The 24416-nt window shown below is 41.5% G+C and overlaps 1 protein-coding gene across 1 annotated transcript in view; it reads right to left on the bottom strand.

Moving 5' to 3' along the window:
- Positions 1–24416, bottom strand: part of XPR1 (xenotropic and polytropic retrovirus receptor 1) — a 191716-nt gene that overhangs the window by 37138 nt on the left and 130162 nt on the right. Inside the window, exons 7-11 of the mRNA XM_061634258.1 lie at positions 23702–23783; positions 17745–17932; positions 14319–14498; positions 12158–12323; positions 11490–11684 (exon numbers count right to left, since the gene is read on the bottom strand). Coding sequence (XP_061490242.1) covers positions 11490–11684; positions 12158–12323; positions 14319–14498; positions 17745–17932; positions 23702–23783 — 811 coding nt within the window. The remainder of the gene's footprint in view (positions 1–11489; positions 11685–12157; positions 12324–14318; positions 14499–17744; positions 17933–23701; positions 23784–24416) is intronic.

The raw sequence follows: 24416 nt of genomic DNA, 5'->3' as shown, positions 1-24416 counted from the left end.
CATTTCATCTTTTTTGTCTCAGGCAGCAAACGGTCTTGGGCCAGCCCTGAGAATTCAGGATCATTTAATTCTGTCATACTTGCAGCTTGCCCTGCCTTCAAAACAGCTTACATAAAGCTTCCCATTATGTAGTGCTTAGCTTAAGGTGTACAGCTGCATATTCAGGGCAGGACTATTCTGCTACTCATATTATGCAGCCCACCATAAAGCAAAAACATAGCTGCTTCTCAAGTGATTAGGGATACCACGTGGAAAAATTTTTAAGAGATCAAGCACTATGAACCAGGTATACAAACATCTCATACAAAGGAAATGTTTGGCTTAAATGAAACAGGAACCGTTTGTAGTCCTATTTCTTAGCAGAGTATATACGCAGGAACAGAATTGAGAATAACCAGCCCCACCTTCCTCTCATGCAACACTAGTAAATTTGAAATAAACAATACAGGCGGTCTTCTTAGGTAAAAAGTATAAAGGATTATTCATGACCTTTCATATGTTCAGGAAACATAGGCTCTAGCTGAGATAGAAAAAGTAGAAGTCTTAGTCCATGGTAATGGTCATCTTGGAAGAGAACCACGTGTATGCTTCTCACTCCCTGAGCTTAATGGAGAATATGCAGAAAGGATCAATATCCCTTTTAACAAAGAAGGAGGAAGAGAAGGTAAATAACCCCACCTTTTAGGAAGTTACATCATGGTAAACAAGTATAGAGAAGTCCTCTAATTCTAGCTAGAGGGGGCATCTCCCTATCAGAGGGGGCAGCATGCAAGCTTGCTTAAACCCTCCTCCTCAAGATGGCATGTAAGAACCCAAGAGTCCCATCTTGACCCAAAGTCTCTGGAAACAGTCTCTTGCCAATGGTTTTGTCAAGATGTCCACTGTCATCTCTGTAGCTGGACAGTAGTTCATCTTGATGAATCCCTTCTCTGTCAACTCACGTACAATATGATATTTTATAGCTATATGTTTAGTACGTGAAGTGATTCTCTCAGTCTGAGAAAGTCTAATACAACTTTGGTTGTCTTCCATCACCTGGATAGGTCTCTGCACCCTTATTCCAAAGTCTTTTAGCAATCTGTTAAATCAAATGGCTCCTTTGCATGCTTCTGCAGCAGCGATGTATTCAGATTCTGTGGAAGAAAATGTTATTATATCCTGCCCAGGAGATAGGTCCATCTCCATACATAAACAGGAAGTCACTAGTTGATTTGGAGCCTGAACTGTCTCCAGCCCAGTCTGCATGAGTGTAACATACAAGTTTTGGATCACTATTAACTGGCAATCTCAGCTTAAAGTCCATAGTCCCTTTCAAGTATCTAGCCACCTTTTGACAGCAATCCAGTCCTTTTGTGTGGGTGTGCTAGTTTTCCTACTTAAAATCCCTACTGCACTTGCTATCTCAGGTCTAGCGTTGGTGGTTAAGTACACAAGCTTTCCTATTGCTGATCTATACTGGGTGTTATTTGGTAAAGGTTCACCTACATCATTGTCTTTAAGAAAGTCTGTTGCCATGGGCGTTGCTACAGGATAGGCATCTTTGAGTTTTAGAGTCTCTAAAAGATCAACAATCTTTTGCCTTTGGTTGAGAAGGTAGGAGCCATCTGTTTCTCTTTCAATCTGAATGCCTAGGTAGTATGTTGCAGTGCCTAATTCTTTAATCTCAACTTCCTTGTTTAAATGATGTACAATTTCTGTGTAGTCTTGATCTCGTTCAGTGGCCATGATCAAGTCATCAACATAAATAAAAATGTAAGTCAAATGTCCATCTTTGCTTCTGGTGTACAGGCACTGGTCTATCTCACCTTGCTTGAAGTCTTGCTTCTTGAGCATTTTATCCAGTTCCTCATTCCAGGCCCTTGCAGCTTGTTTGAGTCCATACAAGCCCTTTTTAAGTTTGCATACAAGATGTGCTTGCTTCTGGTTCACAAAGGCTGGGGGTTGCTACATATACGAGTCCTCTGTTATTTCTCCATGCAGAAAGGAAGTGTTCACATTGAGGTGTCTGACGTGCATCTGTTTGGAGGCTGCCACACTTAGTAGCATTCTTATCAAGCTGTGTTTGACAACAGGAGCAAAAATAGCATCATAGTCCTCTCTGTATTTCTGCAGGAAACCTTTGGCAACTAGTCTTGCTTTGTAGCGTTCAATTTCTCCTCCTGCATCTTGCTTCACCTAGAATACCCATCTGCACCCTATGGCAGAATGCCAGAACGGTACACAATAAGACCACTCTCATCCATGATTTGGTCATGGATGAAGGTGCTGATTTGGTGTGCATTACCGAGACCTGGGTGAGTGAGCTGGGAGGAGTTGATCTGACCCAGCTTTGCTTACCTGGATACTCAATGCAACACCAGCACAGGCTGCGGGGTCGGGGGGAGGAGTTGCTGTAGTTTACAGTGCTTCCATCTCTATCACCAGGAAACCACTCTGTCTTGGAGTTGGCTCTGAGGGCCTGCACCTGTTATCGGGCCAAGGAGACAGTAAACTAGGATTGCTGCTGGTGTACTGTCCACCCTGCTGCCCGGCAGCTTCTCTGACTGAGCTGGCAGAGGCCATCTGGGCTGTGGTATTGGAGGAGCCCAGAACGATAGTCCTGGGTGATTTCAATGTCCATGCTGAGGCTGCCTCTAGTGTTCTGGCTCGGGACATCATGGCCTCCATGACGACCATGGGGCTGTCTCAAGTTGTCACCGGCCTGACGCATAAGGCAGGGCACAGCCACAACTTGGTTTTTGCTCCAGATGGAGGAAGGAGTGGTCTGGACATAGCGGGGGTGGATGTCACCCTATTGTCATGGTCAGATCACTTCCTGGTGAAATTTAGGCTTATGGCTCCAATCCTTCCCTGAAGGGGTGGTGGACAGATTAAGATGGTCCGCCCCCAGAGCCTAATGGTATCCACTGGATTCCTTAATGCCCTGGGGGAGTTCCCAGTAGATAGAGCAGGTGACCCAGTTGAAGCCCTTGTCACGCTGTGGAACAGTGAGGCGTGTCAAGTTCTTGACATGGTTGCCCCTGAGTGCCCTCCCCGGCATTGTGGAGCCCGGCTTGCACCTTGGTACACCAGTGAGTTAAGGGCAATGAAACAGGCTGGACGACGGCTACAGTGCAAGTGGCGAAAGACGTGTTGTGAAGCTTATTGGGCACAAGTAAAACATCATAACTGTGCCTACTGTGTGATGGTGAGGGCAGCGAAAAAAGCCTACTTCTCTGCCCCCATCGCATCCTCAAGTAGCCGTGCAGTGGAGCTTTTCTGTATTGTCAGGGGTCTGTTGACATCAACTCCAGGAAATGGAGTTTTAGACCCTTCGGAGGCCCACTGTGAATTGTTTGCAAGGCACTTTGAGGGTAAAGTTGCTCGCCTTTATGCCCTATCCACATCTACCGTAGTCCCCAGTGAGGTGTCCAGTGCAAAGTCTGCTACAACCTCTTCGGAACAGTTTCAGCTGATGTGGCCTGATGACGTAGACAAGGTGCTTGCGATGATGTGGCCAGCAACATCGCCTCTCGACCCTTGCCCTTCTTGGCTTATTAAAGCTTGCTGAGGGGGTTTGACTGAGTGGATCCAGGGTGTGGTCAACACATAACTGCGAGAGGGACTGGTTCCAGCCACCCTGAAAGAGGCGGTGATCCAACTGCTCCTGAAAAAAGCCCACCCTAGACGCATTGGTCTGCAACAATTACCAACCGGTCACAAATACCCCCTTAGGGAAGGTGATTGAGAGGCTTGTGGCGCAGCAAGTACTCTTGGATGAAACAGATTATCTTGACCCATCCCAGTCTGCGTTCAGGCCTGCTTATGGGACTGAATCAGCCTTGGTCGCCCTACCTTTATTGGGAGAAGGATAGGGGGAGTGCAACCCTGTTACTTTTACTTGATCTCTCAGAGGCTTTTGATACCATTGACCATGGTATCCTTCTGGGCTGACTTGGTGAGAGGGGTATTGGAGACACAGTTTTACAGTGGTTCCAATCCTATCTCCAAGGTAGTTTTCAGACAACAGCATTGGCTGATTGTCTTTTGGCCTCCTGGCAGTTGTGCTGTAGGGTGTCGCAAGATACCATCTTGTCCCCCATTCTGTTTAACATCTATATGAAGCCCTTGGGAGCAGTCATCAGGAGATTTGGGACAAGGTGTCAGCAGTATGCTGATGATGCCCAGCTCTATTTCTTTGTAACATCTGAATTGGGAGGAGCCGTACAAGCCCTGGACCATTGCCTGGACTCAGTGGTGGGCTGGATGACAGCCAATAAACTGAGTCTGAATTCTAGCAAGACGGAGGCGCTGTGGGTTGGTGGTTCCCGAGTTCAGATAATTGCCTTCTTTGGATGGGGTCATACTCCCTCTGAAAGAACAGGTCCACAGTCTGGGGTTGCTCCTGGATCCATCTTTGTTGCTAGAGGCCCAGGTGACCTCCATGGCTAGGAGTGCTTTTTACCAGCTTTGGCTGGTAAGACAGGTGTGGCCATTTCTGGACCGGGACAGCCTGACCACTGTTGTCCATGCACTGGTCACCTCCAGGCTGGATTACTGTAATGCGCTCTATGTGGGGCTGCCCTTGAGGCTGGTCCAGAAGCTGCAGCTGGTGCAAAATGTGGCGGCGAGACTGCTCACTGGGGCAGGGCATCGCCAACATGTCACCCTGCTGCTGAAGGAACTGCACTGGCTGCCTATTTGCTACCGGGCTAAGTTCAAGGTTCTAGTTTTGGTGTACAAAGCCCTATACAGCTTGGGACCAGGATACCTGAAAGACCATCTTATCCCTTATACACCCAGTTGATCACTGTGCTCGGCAGGTGAGGGCCTCCTGCAGATACCATCTTATTAGAAGGTCTGTTCTGCACAACATAGGAAATGAACCTTTATTGTGGTGGCACCTGCCCAGTGGAATTCCCTCCCTTTGAATATTATGCAGGTGCCATCTCTGTTATCTTTTCGGCGCCTTTTGAAGACTTTCCTCTTTCAACAAGCCGTTTAAGTTGAGACCTTATCCTAGCCTGCGTCTGTGTTGGAATTGCTTTTTAATGTTTTTTAAACTTTTTGTTTAAACAATGTTTTTAACCTTTTTTAAAAAAAAGAGGTGTCTTGAAAGCTTTTTAAAAATGTTTTTAAAATGTTTTGTTTTAATGTATTTTACGGTCTATTTTATGATCTTTTAAAGTGTTTTTAGTGCTTTTGTTTGCCGCCCTGGACTCCTGCTGGGAGGAAGGGCGGGATATAAATCAAATAATTAATAAATAAATGAGGGATGAGGGCCTGGAGCTAGCACATTTGTCCTCATTGGTCTTGCCTGATGTGATAATTCAACCCTGACTCATAATACCTAAAGGGCTATATTCTTAATTGGTATTAAAGATTCTATATTAGCTGTTAAGGGTGACTGATATATCCAAAAGTTCTGGGATTCTATGCTGAAATTAATCCCAAACACCACAACCAGAGACCTACATACATTTTCATTCCAAATGTAAAATGCACACCAGACATCCTGCATAATATAACCTGAATTCATTTGAATGACTTATTTATGTTGTTTTTTTTAGAAAACTGGGATTTATGTTTAATACTGGGGGTGGGGAAAGCAGGGAAGAGAAAGATGACCACAAGCTACCTGCTACATTTTGCATCTGTTAACACAAAATAGTGAATACAATAGGTGTAATGCAACATCGTTTGCAGAAAAAGGTTTAATGGTGCCAATAAAAAGGGACCAGCATTAATCCCAGAAATTCACTTATGAATGTACAAATTGAATTTTTGTGTTCTGTAATGTAAATGGTGTTCTCCATGCAACCCCTTACACCTTTGAAACTTCAACTGTGTTTGCATGACTTATTTTTGTGGTTTATCAAAAATGAGCAGTGGGCTGAGCCTAATCACTCCCACTTCACTGTTCCTTTTGTGTAAACAATATAAACAAACCAGGAAGTCTTGGCCTTGTATTATGTTTGAACCAGGGACTATTTTTGCTGTCCCCTACCAAGCCACAATCAGCAGGCCAGCAACCAAAGCTTCAGCTGGACATGCTTGTCATGGCTGGTTAGGCAACAACCATAATCTCTAGTTCAGACAAAATGCGAAGCTAAGGTATCCTAGTTTGTTTATCCTGTAAAATGAGAGCAATTAGAAATCTTGCACCATCATGCTGCTCATTCCTGATAAACCACAATAAGCCAGGAAGTCTGGCTTATCTTTACATTCAAATATGGCCTCTGAAAAGTGTTTTAATGCATAACTAAAACAGGACGGGGAAGCCCTAATAGCCATGGACCTATGCCTTTAGTTAGAACTACCCCTTCCTCAAAGAACCTTGAGCAACAGCCATTCTCACCTTTCCTGAAAGCGCTAAGCCTTGCAGGAACAGCAACGATGGAGGAAGCTTGCACCCTAACTAAAGCCGTTATCATTTGTCTGTCTTGCAAGACTCCTGAAGCCTAGGCCAAGTGTTAAAGATTTCCTTAAGTTCCCTCCGAGTCAGCAGAACAGGGAAATCTCCTGAACCTTGGAACAAAATGTTGTAAAACATTTCATGTTGAAAGGGCTTTGGGGCCTTCCTCTCCCATTTCAATCTTTTCTTTTTTTTTATGTGCTCCCTCCCTCCTTGTCAGTGTGTCACTTCTTCACTCCATGTGTGTGTTCTCCTAGGGTTTTTGTTGTTTTAGCATTCACTCTGCCATTTTCTCTCTCTCCATCCTAGTCCTTTCCTTCCTGTTGCTCACCAGCTCTAAGTTGTCCAGAAATGGCATCCACTCACTCCTTTGTGGTATTCTGAATGGCCAAGGCTCCGGTAAGTGCCTCACCAGTTGGCCTGCACAGTTGCTCCCTCCTCTATTCTCTGCTGGAAAGCATGCATGCAAACATGTATCTGACCTCCTTGCAGAGTGTACTGCAGAATTAATGAAGCGATGGGGGAGACAATGAATTTTTCCTAAGTAGCTGTTTTTCGCAAGAAGGATGAATTCTCAAGAATTGTAAGTTGCTGCCACTGCGTAATGTTATGATGAACAGGCACTCTGCTAGGAATGTAACAGTTCGGTTTTTATAAATTTAAGCTAATTTACCAAGTCCTGTAGAAAAGGAAATGAAACATTTAAGTCATTGTTTTAAAACAGGATTTGTGTCTGCACATCCAGCAATTCTTTCTCGTTGAAAATAATTTACTATATCCAGTAAGTGGCTTTAGCCTCCCTCCCACCTCGCAATGTGTTCAATAAGGATTGACCTTTCCCCTCTTAAGTTCCTAAGAACTGAAAGCTCAGCACATCGGTCTCTCTGTTCACAACTTCTTCACTAGTACTTTCTCGTCTCAACAGGGCCCACAGGTGGACCCTATTAAACAATATAAACAGTATTTTTTGGACTTTGCTGGTATTACATCTATTACAATTCAACTGTCTTGAGTTGTAAGGCCACACAATTTTATTGCAAGGAGGCATAAATTATTACCCCTCACTCCTTCAGGCTTAATTAAAAGCCCAATGTAATCATTTGTTGTTGTTATGTGCCTTCAAGTTGATTACGACTTATGGCATCCTAGAGGGGGCAATATAATATCAGTAAGCTTTTCATATTCAGAAAAGATTCACATAACCATGTGATTATTACAATTAACTGCCCACCTGGATTTCTTCAATTTTAGTTGCCTATCACAGACAAACAATAACTTTAAATGGAGGAATATGATCTATGCTAAATTTAACTATCATGTCAATGGATTTATTTATTTATTTGTATGTAACAAATGTATATACTGCTTGATTGTGAAGAACCTCTGAGCAGTTTACTAAAAACATTAAAAGTGTCAATATAAAAAGTTAAAAACAAGTAGTTAAAACATTTTTAAAAATTGTTAAAAACAATAGTAGACAAAAAAGAGATTAAAATACTTCAGCATCTACATGTATGGACAGGTTTGCCTAAACAGAAATATTTTAAGTATGTCATTTAAGATAGGTTGTAAGATATATCAAAACACTCCTTCTATGATACCCCTCAACCATATAAATTTGGTGGAGCATGTCAATCAAATCCCTAGTTTAGTGGTGTTCTTATTGGGCCTGCCTATCTGCTTCGTACTTCTTGTATACTTTCTGAGAAGGTATTACAAAAGTCTCAGTACCTAAGGTTCCCCTGTAACTTCACATCTGGTTGAAATGTTTTAGCCACAGGGCTGAATGAGAGAAGAGTATGCTATACCCTGGGCTATTATTTTTGAAGGGTCTTAGATAACCAAAAGGTAAATGTTTCAAGAAATGGGCTACTAAAATCAAACACATTGGATTATTTCCGCCTTGTAGTCATGTAGGTAAACATTTATTATCCCAGCCTAAACTCATTATGTGTTTACACACATTTCAGTTAAAATTACATGCATAAATGTGCTTTGTATCATAGGCATAGATAATGCTGCTTCAGTGTTTGATGTGGCTCTTCAAAACTCTGTCCCATAGGAGTCTGGCTAATTTATATAAATGTGTGCATGATAATCAGATTTTGGAAAAGAGCCAGAAATTTTCTTTACAAAAATCAGTGAAGGAAAACAATCCCATCAGAACAGCTGTAACATGTTCAGCAGCTCCCACACAAAGAGATGATGGCAGCCAATAACAACCTGACCTTCTAAGAGAGGATTATTGGTTTGTAGGCTGGTGGCTCAGAGCCCCCACTTCTTTCTGAAGCCAGGAACTGCATATAAGAACATAATGGGGTAGGAAGCCTTTGAAAAAATAATGAACATACTTCTGTCACCATGGCAACCATTACAGGTCTGTTCTTTTCCATAATTCAAACAGTAAGCAACAAGGTCCCCTTCCCTTGCTTTCACACCAGTATCTCTTCAGAAACACATCCATTCTTAATGGCAAAGAGCTAGATTCCCAATTTCATGCCATCTTCTGTTTCTCCATATTCTTACACATCAGTGCCTTAGGATGCTTTCCTCTATAGGTACTACCCGGATATTTCACTACTGACTCTGAACTAGACTATAATGATGCTATCTAGTTTCTGGCTAATAAGAAGACTGAAGAAACACACAATAAAGCTAGAATTTTGATAAGCACAGTTCAAAAGGAACATGCTATGATGAGGCTTTCAATTATAAAGAAGTAAGGCTAATGATACTCTGCCATTGCAATGATTCCTCCTACTCGTGGAGACTGCCCAGGTTTTAGACTATTTGATGGGAATTTGCTTGAGTGTTGACATTTTTTGAGCTGCTATCCAAATATATCTATACTTAAACAGAATCAGATGTTACCCTAGAACTGCCATTTAAGACATCAAGTTCTCTCTCTGCCACTTCTTACACTTTATAAAAAGTGGCCATCACATAGACAATCTGTGCAAGAATTCACGAAGTTGAGGCAAACAGCCTTGATTATATTATGATCAGAATGTCAGGCATTATCATCTGCTTAAACAACTGTGGCAGGGAACAGGGGATGTATCCCCAGCTTGGAGATATTTGGAGGCGGTTCAAATCCAAGCTGGTCTAAGGTGAAGTGGGCTAGCCCAGGCATTGGAACTGCTTCAGAGCCTTTGGAGGGTTCCAAGTTTCTTTTCAAAAAGTCTGATCATTTTTTGTAAACTTCCAAGCTCTTTATACAATGAAAACACCAGGAAGAGAGAACAATGTTCTGTGATTGACAGTTCTAGCATCTAACCAGGGAATGACTTTATCAGGGTTCTCCTTTTACTTTCAATCACAGTGCCTTTTGGAGGGAGTTTGCCTGCAACAGTGACCTAGAAGTAAGCGGTATTGAACTCAATATGAATTACTTCTGATTAGCTATGGATAAGATGGCACTGTTGTGACTCTGGTGCACCCTGAGCAAAACATAACACATTTTTGTAAGCCTGAAATAGTTTTTGTTCTTAACTCCCTAACTAATGGTTTACAGTTTTAATTAGCCTTGCTAGTCAAGCCAAAAAATGTTGTTGCCAGATCCCCTCCCCTTGGTGCTGGCTCTGCAAAGAAGAGATGGGGAGTGGTGGCGGTAGGAAGAGGAGAGGAGGAAGGCAACAGTAGCAGAGCCACCACCTGCCTCAGACATCATAATTCCTTGTGCTGTGCCTAGAGAGGAGGAGGAGGAGGAGGAGGAGAATTAGAAGCTTACTGGAGGGCAATTCTAAAAAGCCTCAATTTGCACTTCCCCAAATTCTGCTTGTATTGTACCTACAAATGGGTAAAATATTCAAACATGCTCTCTTGTCAACATGTGGATAAATCAGCGCATTTGAAGAACAGACTGAAATCTCTTGGCTAACACAGGAGATGAGTGGGAAAGAACAAAGACAAACGCTGTGACTGCCTAAAACACAACGAAAAGCTTTATTCTTCTGCAAGAACAGCAGCAAAAGCAAATCACTGTGGTTTCCATGGAGATGCATGAACATGTTGGTTCAGATATCTCAATCTACAGATTAATGTCTTGGAAGCAATTGCCCATCATTTAGAGTAAAAATTACACCTGAAAGCCAAAAGACACTTTTCTACCACTGAACACATTTCTCCACATTCATACGATCATGGTCTCTTTTCAGTTTTATCCAGCACTGTGACTGCTAAACTTCAAAAGACTAGTCTTGAAACATTTAATTTCCTTCAATATTTAGTGTCTAAACCATATCTATTTAGAGAAAAAATGTAAGTGGGAAAAGATCGGCCTCCATCTTGAGAGGAAATGTTTTGCAACTGTCACTTCTCATTCTCATAGATTATCCTTTATCTAGGATCTATGGAAGGTCAGTGATGGTTCACAAGTTTTCCTGTATGTCTTAGAGATGCTTAATATGGTGCAGACTGCATAAGCAGATATCCATCTAGGCTGCAAACCTAGCCCTACTTACCTGAGAGTAAGCTCCATTGAATTCAACACTTCTGAATAGACATGGTTCATACTGAACTGTTAATCAGAAACAAGCAACTCTCTTCTGGGACCACCTTGTAGGTTTCATATATTTAGAACTCATTTTATAATTCCTATTCTAAGGACATTAGCTGCATTTGCTCATATTCATCCACTGTTACCCTCATCTCTTTCCTCTCTTGGCTTCTCCATTGTCAAAACACTGATGCAAACTTCTTGGAATATGAACCTGTCTTTTTATTATCCACCTTAAAGTACTACGTATATTGATATTTGGAAGAAGAAGACTGTAGTACTCCAATTATACAGATATAAATGCAACTGTTTTAGACAGTATGTCTAAAGAACTAACTTGATTTCACTGAGTCACTCTCAATTTCAACGTATTTCATAGTGGAATGGAAATAATTAAAACAAATTGAAAGCCAGGTAAGCTATTTTCTCAGAAGCTGTTATTGAGTCTTAACCACGCTCCCTGAATCCTGCAATGCTTTCCCCTCCCTGACCCCTAAAGAAAGATATACCAACAACAGTTCTGAGAAACATCAAATAAGAAGTTAGCATTTAAAGCAGAAGGATAAAACTGACCAACAAAGGCTATAAAACCAGTACCTTTATGAGTGCTGTAAAGGGCTGCAAATGTCACCATAAAGAATGTCGTGGAATATTTGCCAGCATTAACCAGATGAGGAAAGGCCCGTTTGGTGTCACGATATCGGCGCAGGCACTGGACAAATCTCAACCATGCAGGGATGCACTGAACAACTGCTCGCACACCATAGGCATAGGTGTTGCAGATCTGACCAGCTGCAAAAATAAAGACAAGCTTCAAAGGACAAGAAAAAATATCCTGTAATTTGTCTTCAAATTATCCCATTTTCTCCAAGACAACTAGCCTTGTGATTCCAGTAATTACTCAACACTATGAATCAACTATCAAGAGATATTTCATATGAATGTCTCATCACATAAATAAAGCATGATAAAGTCACTGCATGAAAACCTGGTAAACAAAAGAAACACACACACACACACACACACATTCCACCCCTAAACTGGACCTTAAAAGCTAGCTTATCATAAGTATTTTCCTATAAGCTTTAAGTTGCTAAGAGGATACTATAAACACACACAGCCACCACACAATAAATGTGATTTTTTTGACTGCATGCCAAATGCCTAGAATATTTGTTATAGTTTTTCATTGATCAAAGAAGCTCAAATTTGCCTTAAATGTAATGCATATAGCAGTTACTGTATCTACCCTCTCACTGACATACCTGGGTCTGCCAGCAATGCATCTGTGACTGACCACTGGAGCTCAAAGCTATAGAAACAAATCATGTATTCAAGGTCCATAAGTATCACAGCCAGACTATTAAGCTGGTCAGCCAGCCAGAAATCTGCAAAGCCCACCTTATGGAAGGGGGCAGTGAACACCCGGAACTGCAGGAAATAAAAGAAAAAGGTACAAATTTAACACTGCAAAACATAGATATAGAAAGTGGTAGCATATTTTCTTTAATGGAAAAGCTGCATTATAGAAACGATCCAATTGGACCGGGAATATAGGTTAAAATCTCTGCTTTGCTCTGAACATACTGGCCACTAAAATTAATCTGAGTCTTGACACTGACCTGAGTAGAAAGGTGTCTGTATCCATAAATGTAGCATTGCAATTTCCACTTATAAACTGATAATAACAATATCACAGAATTTTGTAAACATTAATGATATGGATAGCAAAATACATTTGAGTATCCTATCTACAATATACCAGGTCTAAGACATTGGTTTGGCACCAAAGACCACTACTGGAAATGTTTGCTCTCAGACACTTCAGCAAACATGATGGCTGGAGGGAATCTAAACAAATAATAAAAACAGATTCTTCTCCATCTCATCCTATTTCCCCTTCAGGGTCTGAAATCAGCTATGTGCTCCTCAAGCTAGGCCATTTCATGCTCCATTTACCTTCAAATACAGCTCTTCCTGCCTAGTTACTTATAACAACAAAATGCTAAAAGAGCAACATTAAGATTATCTAGTCTTGGTGCTCAATTGTACCCAACACATACAAGCAGAGGGTACAGAGGATTGTTTGTGCTGTTCGTGATTCAGCCATCTGCCAATTAATGCCTTGGTAGATTTCCTCACTAAAGATTGGATACATTTTCCAAATGTAACCAACAAGATCTCTTCATTCAGAGCCCTACTACATTTGAGCTATATGGCAGCAGTAACAGCACACAACTCAGCATATGCAAGTTTTCATGAGAAACACCCTGTTGTATGCATGTCTGCGCTTATTGCCAACTAAGGCAATGTTCAGACAACCATCCACAGCTTCATAAACAGCAGTTGTATGTTCCTCCCACTACGTTATGGTTTTGATACCAAAATTGTGGCTTACACTAACCCAGAATTCCACTTTATGTTCAAACTGGGTAGCTCAAGCTTAATGTCAACTAACAGACAAGGATGCTGACGTTAAGTCAGAGCTCCCATGTTCAGACCTAACAGGGAACTCCAGCTTAACACAAACCAGGATTTTGTCAATGAAGATAGAGCAGAGGAGCGGCAAGAGAAGAATGTGCATCCATAGCTTCATAAGCCATCATTTATGAATCTACAGACAACTGTCTGAACATGGTCTAAGTGTTAATTTATATGGACCAAACCAGATTAGGCTGCTTTCCTAAATACACCTGCTATGAAATCATTGGAACATATACTCACAATAGCTTCTGAACTATGCTCCACAAGAGGCCACTGGATGTCTATAGTTATCTATTGGTTCTGACACCTCCCACAAGTTCTCATGCCAAGAGTGTCAGGAGCAAATTCCTTCTTTCGCTCTATCAGAAACGGTGAGGTGCTACAAGCATGAGTGAGCCAGAAGCACTCTCTTTGAGGAATAGGGCAAAGAGGAGTGTAAAGGGGTTCTCCAGACATTAAGCCCATAGTTGCAGCTGTGAGAACTGATAGCTGCTACAGATCCCCTAAAACTACAGTACACACAGAAAATAGTAGCATATACAAATAAGCTGAGTAGTTAATTTCCATTGTTGTTGTGTTACCAAGGTTCAACCCTGCAGCTTCAGAGAATACTTGTAAAACATAATGGAATTGTTCTATATTTATTCCCAAGGAAAGACTCTACAAGTGCGATTTTTTAACTCCCACTAGGATGTGCAGGGCCCTAGAAGTTTACTTTAATCTGCAACTTCGATTAGCTGGTATCTGGAATGATGAACATTTCAGAAATGATTACAGAGTTGTTATATTTTAAAAGGTTTTAATGATTTAACCAGCAAAAGAGTTTGTAATGGTGATAAGCAGGACAGGTAGCCTACCATGTCATACTTGAACAGTATTAAGTTATTGCAGCTTTGACAGGAAAAATCAAGGTTTTATGGTTATGGTCAGGTCTCAACTTACCAACAGTTTGAGCAGCCAAAAACGGGATTTGTAGTAGAATGTTTTGGTAGGGTTGATGAGAAACAACAACATAAATCCATACAAGATAAGTGGGTTTGCCTGTGTAGGAAAACCATAGGAGTGACCATATATACATGCCAGCAGGCTCAGGCACCACAGTGTTCCAAGAAATCCAGCAATCTAGTCAGATGAAAGAAAAACAAAAACAATTCAATTGTAAAAGCAATATGTAATCAAATCTGTTTTGTTGTGCTCTATATCATCATAGAGGTGACGTTTTCAGAAATTTTTAAGCCAAAGAATTGGTGTATTTTTTTTAAAAAAAAGATGTGATCTGTGCAACGCACTTTAAGTTACTTGACTAGTTTAAGAACATAAAGTGTGTTGTATATAACTTAGAAAGCACACAAAATTATATTGCTTTGTTCACTTAAATGATTTAGATATGCTTTGATTTTATTCAAATAATATACAACAGAAACAGTGTTGGACATGGCGCTACAAGCTGCTGCACCTTAAAATACCTATGCTGGATCAGGCCAAGGTTAGTCCACCATTCTGTTTGTGCAGTAGCTAACCAGATGCTCATGGGAAATCCACAAGCACGACCTGAGTGCAATAGCGCTCAACACACTTGCAATTCCTAGCAACTGGTATTCAGAGTCATACTGCCTCTGACAGTAGAGGTAGAACATAGCCACTGTAGCTAGTAGCCATTGATAGCCTCATCCCCTATCCATTTTTCTAATCCTCTTTTAAACCCATCCAAGGTGGTGGCCATCACTACATCCTGTGGGAGCATCTTCTATAGGTCAGCTATGTGCTGTGTGAAGAAGTACTTGCTTTTGTCTGTCCTGAATCTTCCAACATTCAACTTCTCCGTCTCTCAAAATCCTAGAACTTGGGGATATCAAATGAAGCTGAAGGTTGGAAGATTAGGGCAGACAAAAGAAAGTACTCTATATGAAAAAGCCCCAAATGTTGCAACTTTTCCTCCTAGGGGAATTGCTCTAATCCCTTATTCATTTTGGTTGCCCTTTTCTGAACCCGTTCCAGGTGTACAATATCCTTTCTGATGTGAGGCAATAAGAAGAGTGGTCACACCACAGATTTTTATAATAGCATTATGATACTGGCATTTTTATTTTAATTCCTTTCCTAATAATCCCTAGCATGACCTATGCAGTTTTCACAGCTGCCACACACCGAGCTATCCACCTTGATCCCAAGGTCTCTTTCTTGGTCAGTCACTGCCTGTTCAGACAAAATTGTCACTTTCTCTGCAACTTCTAGATCCCTGTCATAAGAATGAAATTCACACACCACCTTGAAAAAGCATGCTTGGGATTTAAAAGCATTATCTCCTGATGCAGAAAAGAGACGATGGACTTCCTGCAGCCCCCTGCTGGATAATGCATTTTCTATTTTGATGGTAAAAGCTTTACAATTAGGGCAGTATCTGAAGAACTAAAAGTTGTCTGCATTTGTAATCAAGCTGAGGAATAATCTACTGAATATATTCCTGATGAAGTGTCTTGCAAAGATTGATACTAGAAAGGTAATCAATTTTGAAGATGATAAAACTACATCGCTACAGTCAAACAACATCAGCTTCTCCTTGACTAGGCCACACTTTCATCTAAGGAAATAAGACAACAACATCTAGGGAAGGTGATTGAGAGGGTTGTGGCGCAGCAATTGCATGTACTCTTGGATGAAACAGATTATCTTGACCCATCCCAGTCTGGGTTCAGGCCTGCTTATGGGACTGAATCAGCCTTGGTCGCCCTGATGGATGACCTTTATTGGGAGAAGGATAGGGGGAGTGCGACCCTGTTATTCTTACTTGATCTCTCAGAGGCTGTTGATGCCACTGACCATGGTATCCTTCTGGGCCGACATGGTGAGATGGGTATAAGAGGCACTGTTTTACAGTGATTCTGATCCTATCTCCAGGGTTATTTTCAGAGAATAGCACTGGGTGATTGTTTTTCGGCCTCCTGGCAGCTGTGCTGTGGGGTGCCGCAGGGTACCATCTTGTCCCCCATGCTGTGTGATATCTATATGAAGCCCTTGGGAGCAGTCATCAGGAGCTTTGGGGCGAGGTGTCAGCAGTACAATGATGATGCCCAGCTCTATTTCTCTGTAAAATCTGAATTGGGAGAAGCCGTGCAAGCCCTGGACAGCTGCATGGACTCAGTGGTGGGCTGGATGAGGGCCAATAAACTGAGTCTGAATTCTAGCAAGACGGAGGTGCTGTGGGTTGGTGGTTCCCGAGTTCAGATAATTGGTCAGTTGCCTGCTTTGGATGGGGTCGTACTCCCTCTGAAAGAACAGGTCAGTAGTCTGGGGTTGCTCCTGGATCCATCTTTGTTGCTAGAGGCCCAGGTGACTTCAGTGGCTAGGAGTGCCTTTTACCAGCTTCGGCTGGTGAGACAGCTGTGGCTGTTTCTGGACCGAGATAGCCTGACCACTGTTGTCCATGCACTGGTAATCTCCAGTCTGGATTACTGCAATGTGCTCTATGTGGGGCTGTGTTAAGGTTGGTCCGGAAGCTGCAGCTGGTGCAAAATGCTGTGGCGAGACTGCTCACTGGGGCAGGGTATTGCCAACACGTCACCCTGCTGCTGAAAGAATTGCACTGGCTGCCCATTTGCTTCTGGGCCAAGTTCAAGGTTCTAGTTTTGGTGTACAAAGCCCTATACAGCTTGGGACCAGGATACCTGAAAGACCATCTTATCCCTTATATACCCAGTCGATCACTGTGCTCGGCAGGTGAGGGCCTCCTGCAGATACCATCTTATCAGGAGGTCCATTCACCACAACATAGGAAATGGACCTTTATTGTGGTGGCACCTACCCTGTGGAATTCCCTCCCCTTAATTATTAAATGTAAATGTACTGGCTTCAAGTTGATTCCAACTTATGGTGACCCTATGAATAGGGTTTTCATGAGGCTGAGAGGCAGTGACAGGCCCAAGGTCACCCAGCCAGCTTCATGGCTATGCAGGGATTTGAACCCTGATCTCCCAGGTCATAGTCCAACACCTTAACCAGTTTTCGGCGCCTGTTGAAGACTTTCCTCTTTCAACAAGACTTTTGAGACCTTATCCCAGTCTGTGTCTGTGTTGGAATTGCTTTTTAATATGATTTTAAACCTTTTTTTAAAACAACATGCTTTTAACCTTTTTTTAAGGTGTTTTGAAAGCTTTTCAATAAATGTTTTTGAACATGTTTTGTTTTAGTGTATTTTAGGGTCTGTTTTTATGATGTTTTAAAGTGCTTTTAGTGCTTTTGCTTGCCGCCCTGGGCTCCTGCTGGGAGGAAGGGCGGGATATAAATCAAATAATCAAGCAAGCAAGCAAGCATCTACCATAAACTAGGATGCTCCAAAACCCTTCTGAATTGTACTACTTTACTACTTACCTCAAAGAGATGCTGATGCGACAAATTACTGCGGGGGTTGAGTTCAAAGATGAGGACATGATTCACTCCAGCCTGCCTCCAGCCATACGTGTTAATGCCAAGGAGAAAGAGGAATTCTATCAGGAGAAAGCCACCTCGATAGATTCTTATGAGTGGCCACACATCCAATTCTTTCATAAAAATTACACCTGTCAAGAAGATTCAAATCAAATGTACAGAATGGACCACTCACAGGAGACAGTAAAAGTCCTGCACCTTCACAATATACAACATATTTCCCACCATGCACTTAAAACATTGGTAAGACTGTGCATGATGCCACCCAACTGAATTATCAACCACTGCAGAAACTGTGAGCCGCCTAAGATTAGGACATCTGAAATTTTAAGGCCAGAAAACCCAAATTCTGGAATAAATTACTTTTAATGGGCATAACTGCATAATTTCAACTTGCTTGGCAGTTTATATTTATATGCTTCCCTCACAGGAGAATTTGGAGTATTCTGTTCACTTTTGTCACAGCAGAAAAGGAGGAATGGGACTTACGAAAGAGGGAAGATAAGGAAAACGTTTGTATGATGCTAAAAAGTGCAAGGGAGGCCATGGAGGCAGTAGATTCTGCTTTCAAGACTACATTCTGTGAACTCTGTGAAGATTCCCAAACAGCCTTGCCTCAAAATATTCTTGGTAAATGACAGAAGTTAGGTTCACACAAGACGGACTCAATACAAATGAAACATATGCAGATGATATTCATCCCCAACTCCAGAACCTATACTTAGGTAACCAGGTCACTTGTATAGATGGAGCTCATGCCTCCTTCACCGCAATACATGGAATGGAATGCAATGCAACATGTCCCCTCACTGTTTATTATTACATTTATATCCAAGGAGTTCAAGGTGGTGTACATAGTTTTCCCCCCTCTCCATTTTATCCTCACAACCACCCTGTGAGATAGGTTAGGCTGTTTCCATTATCTGGGCTGACTGCAGGTATTACCACCACTCACCATATGCTCAGAGGCACATGTTACCAAATTCTTCCAAGCTACACAGCAAGTGGATTGGACTGTGAAAGACCAACCCAAATTGTGTTTGCATTTTGACAAATTTGTAGGGCAGTACAATATCTCAGAGAGGAGGTCAGGTCTCCTGCTCCCCTGGTGCATTCACTATAGCTGCTCAATTTCCCTGCTTTTTAAAGTTTGATAGAAATATCTGTTGGCTATCGGTACATTCTTAAACCGCAAGGTTTTTTGCCTATTAGTGAATTAAGCTCTTTCCAAGTCCCTCCATTCATCTATCCAATCCTAATTGAAAATGGCATTAGGCTCAGTAATAAAATTAAGCAGTCTGCACATGCTGATGTATTTTACATCAGTGTTTCTACAACTTTGAAAAAAATTATCTTCTGAAAGTAAAGATTCTTAGGCTCAAGTGGAACTAATTACATCCCCTGTTCTGGAAGCTGTTGCTATTCACCATCTCCATTGTTTATTACTTATAGAGGTGTCTATCACTCTAAAAGGCACCATACAAAAATTAAGACATTGCCCCAAAAGAAACCCCAAAAGAGGCAGACTCCTCCACAGAATCGTTGTGGGTGGTGATACCATGCCCCAGGAGGGACTTAATACTGGGAACGATCTATCGTCCCCCTGATCAAAATGCTCAGGGAGAACTTGAGATGAGATATGAAATTGAGGAAGCATCCAAACTAGGAAAGGTGGTAGTAATGGGTGACTTCAACTACCCGGACATAGACTGGCTGCCTATGTGTTCCAGTCATGACAAAGAAGCAAAGTTTCTAGATATTCTAAATGACTATTCCCTATATCAGTTGGTCATGGAACCGACCAGAGGGATGGCAACCCTGGACTTAATCCTCAGTGGGGACCAGGACCTGGTGCGAGATGTAAGTGTTGTTGAACCGACTGGGAGCAGTGACCACAGTGCTATTAAATTAAACATACATGTAACTGGCCAATTGCCAAGAAAATCCAACACGGTCACATTTGACTTCAAAAGAGGAAACTTCACAAAAATGAGGGGATTGGTAAAAAGAAAGCTGAAAAACGAAGTCCAGAGGGTCACATCACTCGAAAATGCTTGGAAGTTGTTTAAAAACACTCTATTAGAAGCTCAACTGGAGTGCATACCGCAGATCCGAAAAGGTACCGCCAGGGCCAAGAAGATGCCAGCATGGTTAACCAGCAAAGTCAAGGAAGCTCTTAGAGGCAAAAAGTCTTCCTTCAGAAAATGGAAGTCTTGTCCGAATGAAGAAAATAAAAAAGGACACAAACTCTGGCAAAAGAAATGCAAGAAGACAATAAGGGATGCTAAAAAAGAATTTGAGGAGCACATTGCTAAGAACATAAAAACCAACAACAAAAAATTCTATAAATACATTCAAAGCAGGAGACCATCTAGGGAGACAATTGGACCCTTGGATGATAAGGGAGTCAAAGGTGTACTAAAGAACGATAAGGAGATTGCAGAGAAGCTAAATGAATTCTTTGCATCTGTCTTCACAGTGGAAGATATAGGGCAGATCCATGAACCTGAACTAACATTTGCAGGAAGGGATTCTGAGGAACTGAGACAAATAGTGGTAACGAGAGAGGAAGTTCTAAGCTTAATGGACAATATAAAAACTGACAAATCACCGGGCCCGGATGGCATCCACCCGAGAGTTCTCAAAGAACTCAAAGGTGAAATTGCTGATCTGCTAACTAAAATATGTAACTTGTCCCTTGGGTCCTCCTCCGTGCCTGAGGGCTGGAAAGTGGCAAATGTAACACCAATCTTCAAAAAGGGATCCACAGGGGATCCCGGAAATTACAGGCCAGTTAGCTTAACTTCTGTCCCTGGAAAACTGGTAGAAAGTATTATTAAAGCTAGATTAACTAAGCACATAGAAGAACAAGCCTTGCTGAAGCAGAGCCAGCACGGCTTCTGCAAGGGAAAGTCCTGTCTCAGTAACCTATTAGAATTCTTTGAGAGTGTCAACAAGCATATAGATAGAGGTGATCCAGTGGACATAGTGTACTTAGACTTTCAAAAAGCGTTTGACAAGGTACCTCACCAAAGGCTTCTGAGGAAGCTTAGCAGTCATGGAATAAGAGGAGAGGTCCTCTTGTGGATAAGGAATTGGTTAAGAAGCAGAAAGCAGAGAGTAGGAATAAATGGACAGTTCTCCCAATGGAGGGCTGTAGAAAGTGGAGTCCCTCAAGGATCGGTATTGGGACCTGTACTTTTCAACTTGTTCATTAATGACCTAGAATTAGGAGTGAGCAGTGAAGTGGCCAAGTTTGCTGACGACACTAAATTGTTCAGGGTTGTTAAAACAAAAAGGGATTGCGAAGAGCTCCAAAAAGACCTCTCCAAACTGAGTGAATGGGCGGAAAAATGGCAAATGCAATTCAATATAAACAAGTGTAAAATTATGCATATTGGAGCAAAAAATCTTAATTTCACATATACGCTCATGGGGTCTGAACTGGCGGTGACCGACCAGGAGAGAGACCTCGGAGTTGTAGTGGACAGCACGATGAAAATGTCGACCCAGTGTGCAGCAGCTGTGAAAAAGGCAAATTCCATCCTAGCGATAATTAGGAAAGGTATTGAAAATAAAACAGCCGATATCATAATGCCATTGTATAAATCTATGGTGCGGCCACATTTGGAATACTGTGTACAGTTCTGGTCGCCTCATCTCAAAAAGGATCTTATAGAGTTGGAAAAGGTTCAGAAGAGGGCAACCAGAATGATCAAGGGGATGGAGCGACTCCCTTACGAGGAAAGGTTGCAGCATTTGGGGCTTTTTAGTTTAGAGAAAAGGCGGGTCAGAGGAGACATGATAGAAGTGTATAAAGTTATGCATGGCATTGAGAAAGTGGATAGAGAAAAGTTTTTCTCCCTCTCTCATAATACTAGAACTCGTGGACATTCAAAGAAGCTGAATGTTGGAAGATTCAGGACAGACAAAAGGAAGTACTTCTTTACTCAGCGCATAGTTAAACTATGGAATTTGCTCCCACAAGAAGCAGTAATGGCCACCAGCTTGGATGGCTTTAAAAGAAGATTAGACAAATTCATGGAGGACAGGGCTATCAATGGCTACTAGCCATGATGGCTGTGCTCTGCCACCCTAGTCAGAGGCAGCATGCTTCTGAAAACCAGTTGCCGGAAGCCTCAGGAGGGGAGAGTGTTCTTGCACTCGGGTCCTGCTTGCGGGCTTCCCCCAGGCACTTGGTTGGCCACTGTGAGAACAGGATGCTGGACTAGATGGGCCACTGGCCTGATCCAGCAGGCTCTTCTTATGTTCTTATGTTCTTAGCTGTAGGCTTACTATCTATATTGAGTGGTTATGGGAAAGTGTTCTGCATGTGGTCAAAGGTGCTATTTAAAAAATAGTGAACAATTCCAGAGTTGAACCCTGACATGGAAAATTGTTGACCTTATTTCTGGTAAGTTCAAGTGAAACTCTGCAGTCCCCATATCTTCCTTTAACTAGCAATTCTTGATTGATTCATTCATTGATCAGCCAGGTAACCTGGCAGACTGTGTTGGAGGGGCATGTGCAAATTTCTCTCCTGGACTGATTCATCCTTACAATCAACTCCTAACTTCTCACAGAAATTTTGTGTGTGTCTTTAAAATAATTTTTAGTATGGATGTTTGATCATGGGGATCATGCTAGTGCAAGCCTCATTTGGACTACGATTGCCCCTCCTTCCGAACACAAGTATTTTTTCCAGTTTCAAATTAGCAAATGAATACAAATACACAAATATTTCTAAGGACATCCAAAACTCACAAAAGCTACGTGATATGAAAATATCAATGAACACACATTTTAAAAGGCCACTGACAAGCATATGACACAGAAACAGAAAATTTTCATTTTAAAATAGAGAGACAAAAGAGAAAGGGGGCATTGAAGTAATTGAATTGCACGTTATTCCTTTACACAGAATGCACTCAATGGCCCTCACTGCAAGAAGATAAATATTGATTATTAATTTTTCATATAAAAGTGCGTAAAACTGCTATACAAAAAGAACACTAGGTACATATCAAGTTTCAGTGAATCATTTAGAAGACATTTCAAGTGATATTAAAATAGCACTTATGAAACTGTGAGACAAGGCTCAATTTCCACAAAATATGTGTAATAATGCAAATATTTTAACTTGAATGATTTGGTGAAAAGTACTCCAAGATAAGCAAATTCCTGTGAATTAAGGAAAGCAAATTAAATTATATAGAAAACCCAGAGGACTTCAGTATTTTGTCAACGTTTCCCACTCCCAACACAGCAAGATCCACAGAAACCAGAAAACAATCCTAATAATTTGAATTATCCTAGTAGTCCTAAAGGGAGTTCTCAAGGACTCAAAAGTTTTGAAGAAGCTGAAACTAGTCCTCTTTGCATTTCTGCAAGTTTTATAGCGGCACTAAAATTCTTCACATGCAGTACTGTCACAAGTAAAACAGGAATTCCAAAAGCAGCCCATGTTCTTCAACACAGATTCATATGTCAAAAGGTTGTTATGAAAATTAGCAGAAATAAATACATTTCTTTAAGGTCTTAAGACACCAACTTCAGGATTTATCGTTTTTCAAAGTATTAAGCCTTACAGGGGTATAACTTATTACCACCACCACCAGTTTTTGGTTTGAATGTAAAATACTAACCCTTCAAAATAACATTGTGACTATAATCTTGAAGCAATTAATACTCCAGCATACAATGATACTTTATTTGGTTCTTGAGTTAGCCTGCTTATCTGAAACCTTTTACCATTTACTGGTTTTATAATAGAATCTTTGCCACATCAAGTAATACATATCATTCACTTACAATGAAATTAATTACCACATAATTAAGTCATCCAAATTCACCCATGGACTCCGGCGGCAAGTTTAAGATTATAGTTAGAAGAGACTAACCTGAAAATATGACTGTAACATTCAACACAATGAATATTCCACAGAACAACCCAACCCTGAAGGTAGTCCATGCTGGTGCAGGCTGCAGATACAATAGAAAATAGGTTTAAACAAAATCACCTTCTCATCAGCTAAGATAAAACTGTTCTTTTGTTAAAAAAATAGACTAGAGTTAGCTCATTCTCATAAACAGAATCAACACCAACTCAGAATAGATTCTTTATGACTTGTGGGTGTGTATGTGGGTGTTTTAAAAAAGCAGACTCCATACTGTCAATAGCTAAAGGGCCAGCAACATACACTAATTTATTCACATCCGCACAAACCAAGACACAGGCAAATTACTTTCCTGAACCCCTACCTGCCAATGTGAATTGCGGCCAAGTTTTCTCCTTATATACCTCAGGTGCTCATCAAAGCTACTTTGCCCTGGGCTAAACTACGCATTATGTACGAGATCTATGACATTTCTGGACATTCATTCCCACTTTAAAAGCAGCTGACCTGCCTCACTGGATTGATAAAGCAGTGCTGGGGAAGGGATATTTAATGCTTTCCTCCGTGTATCATTTTCCCCCAGTGGAAATGACCTCCATCTGCTCTTTACCCAGCTGGGAAAAGAGTACAAGTAATTATTCTCCTCGAGTGGGGAAACAGCAGCTTGGGGAGAATATTCATTTGGGAAAAAAGCATGGGGTGGCAAAGACTGAAACTT

Source organism: Rhineura floridana, chromosome 6, assembly GCF_030035675.1.
Source record: "Rhineura floridana isolate rRhiFlo1 chromosome 6, rRhiFlo1.hap2, whole genome shotgun sequence".
NCBI classification, from domain to species: domain Eukaryota; kingdom Metazoa; phylum Chordata; class Lepidosauria; order Squamata; family Rhineuridae; genus Rhineura; species Rhineura floridana.
This window is presented reverse-complemented; position numbering and strand designations above follow the sequence as displayed.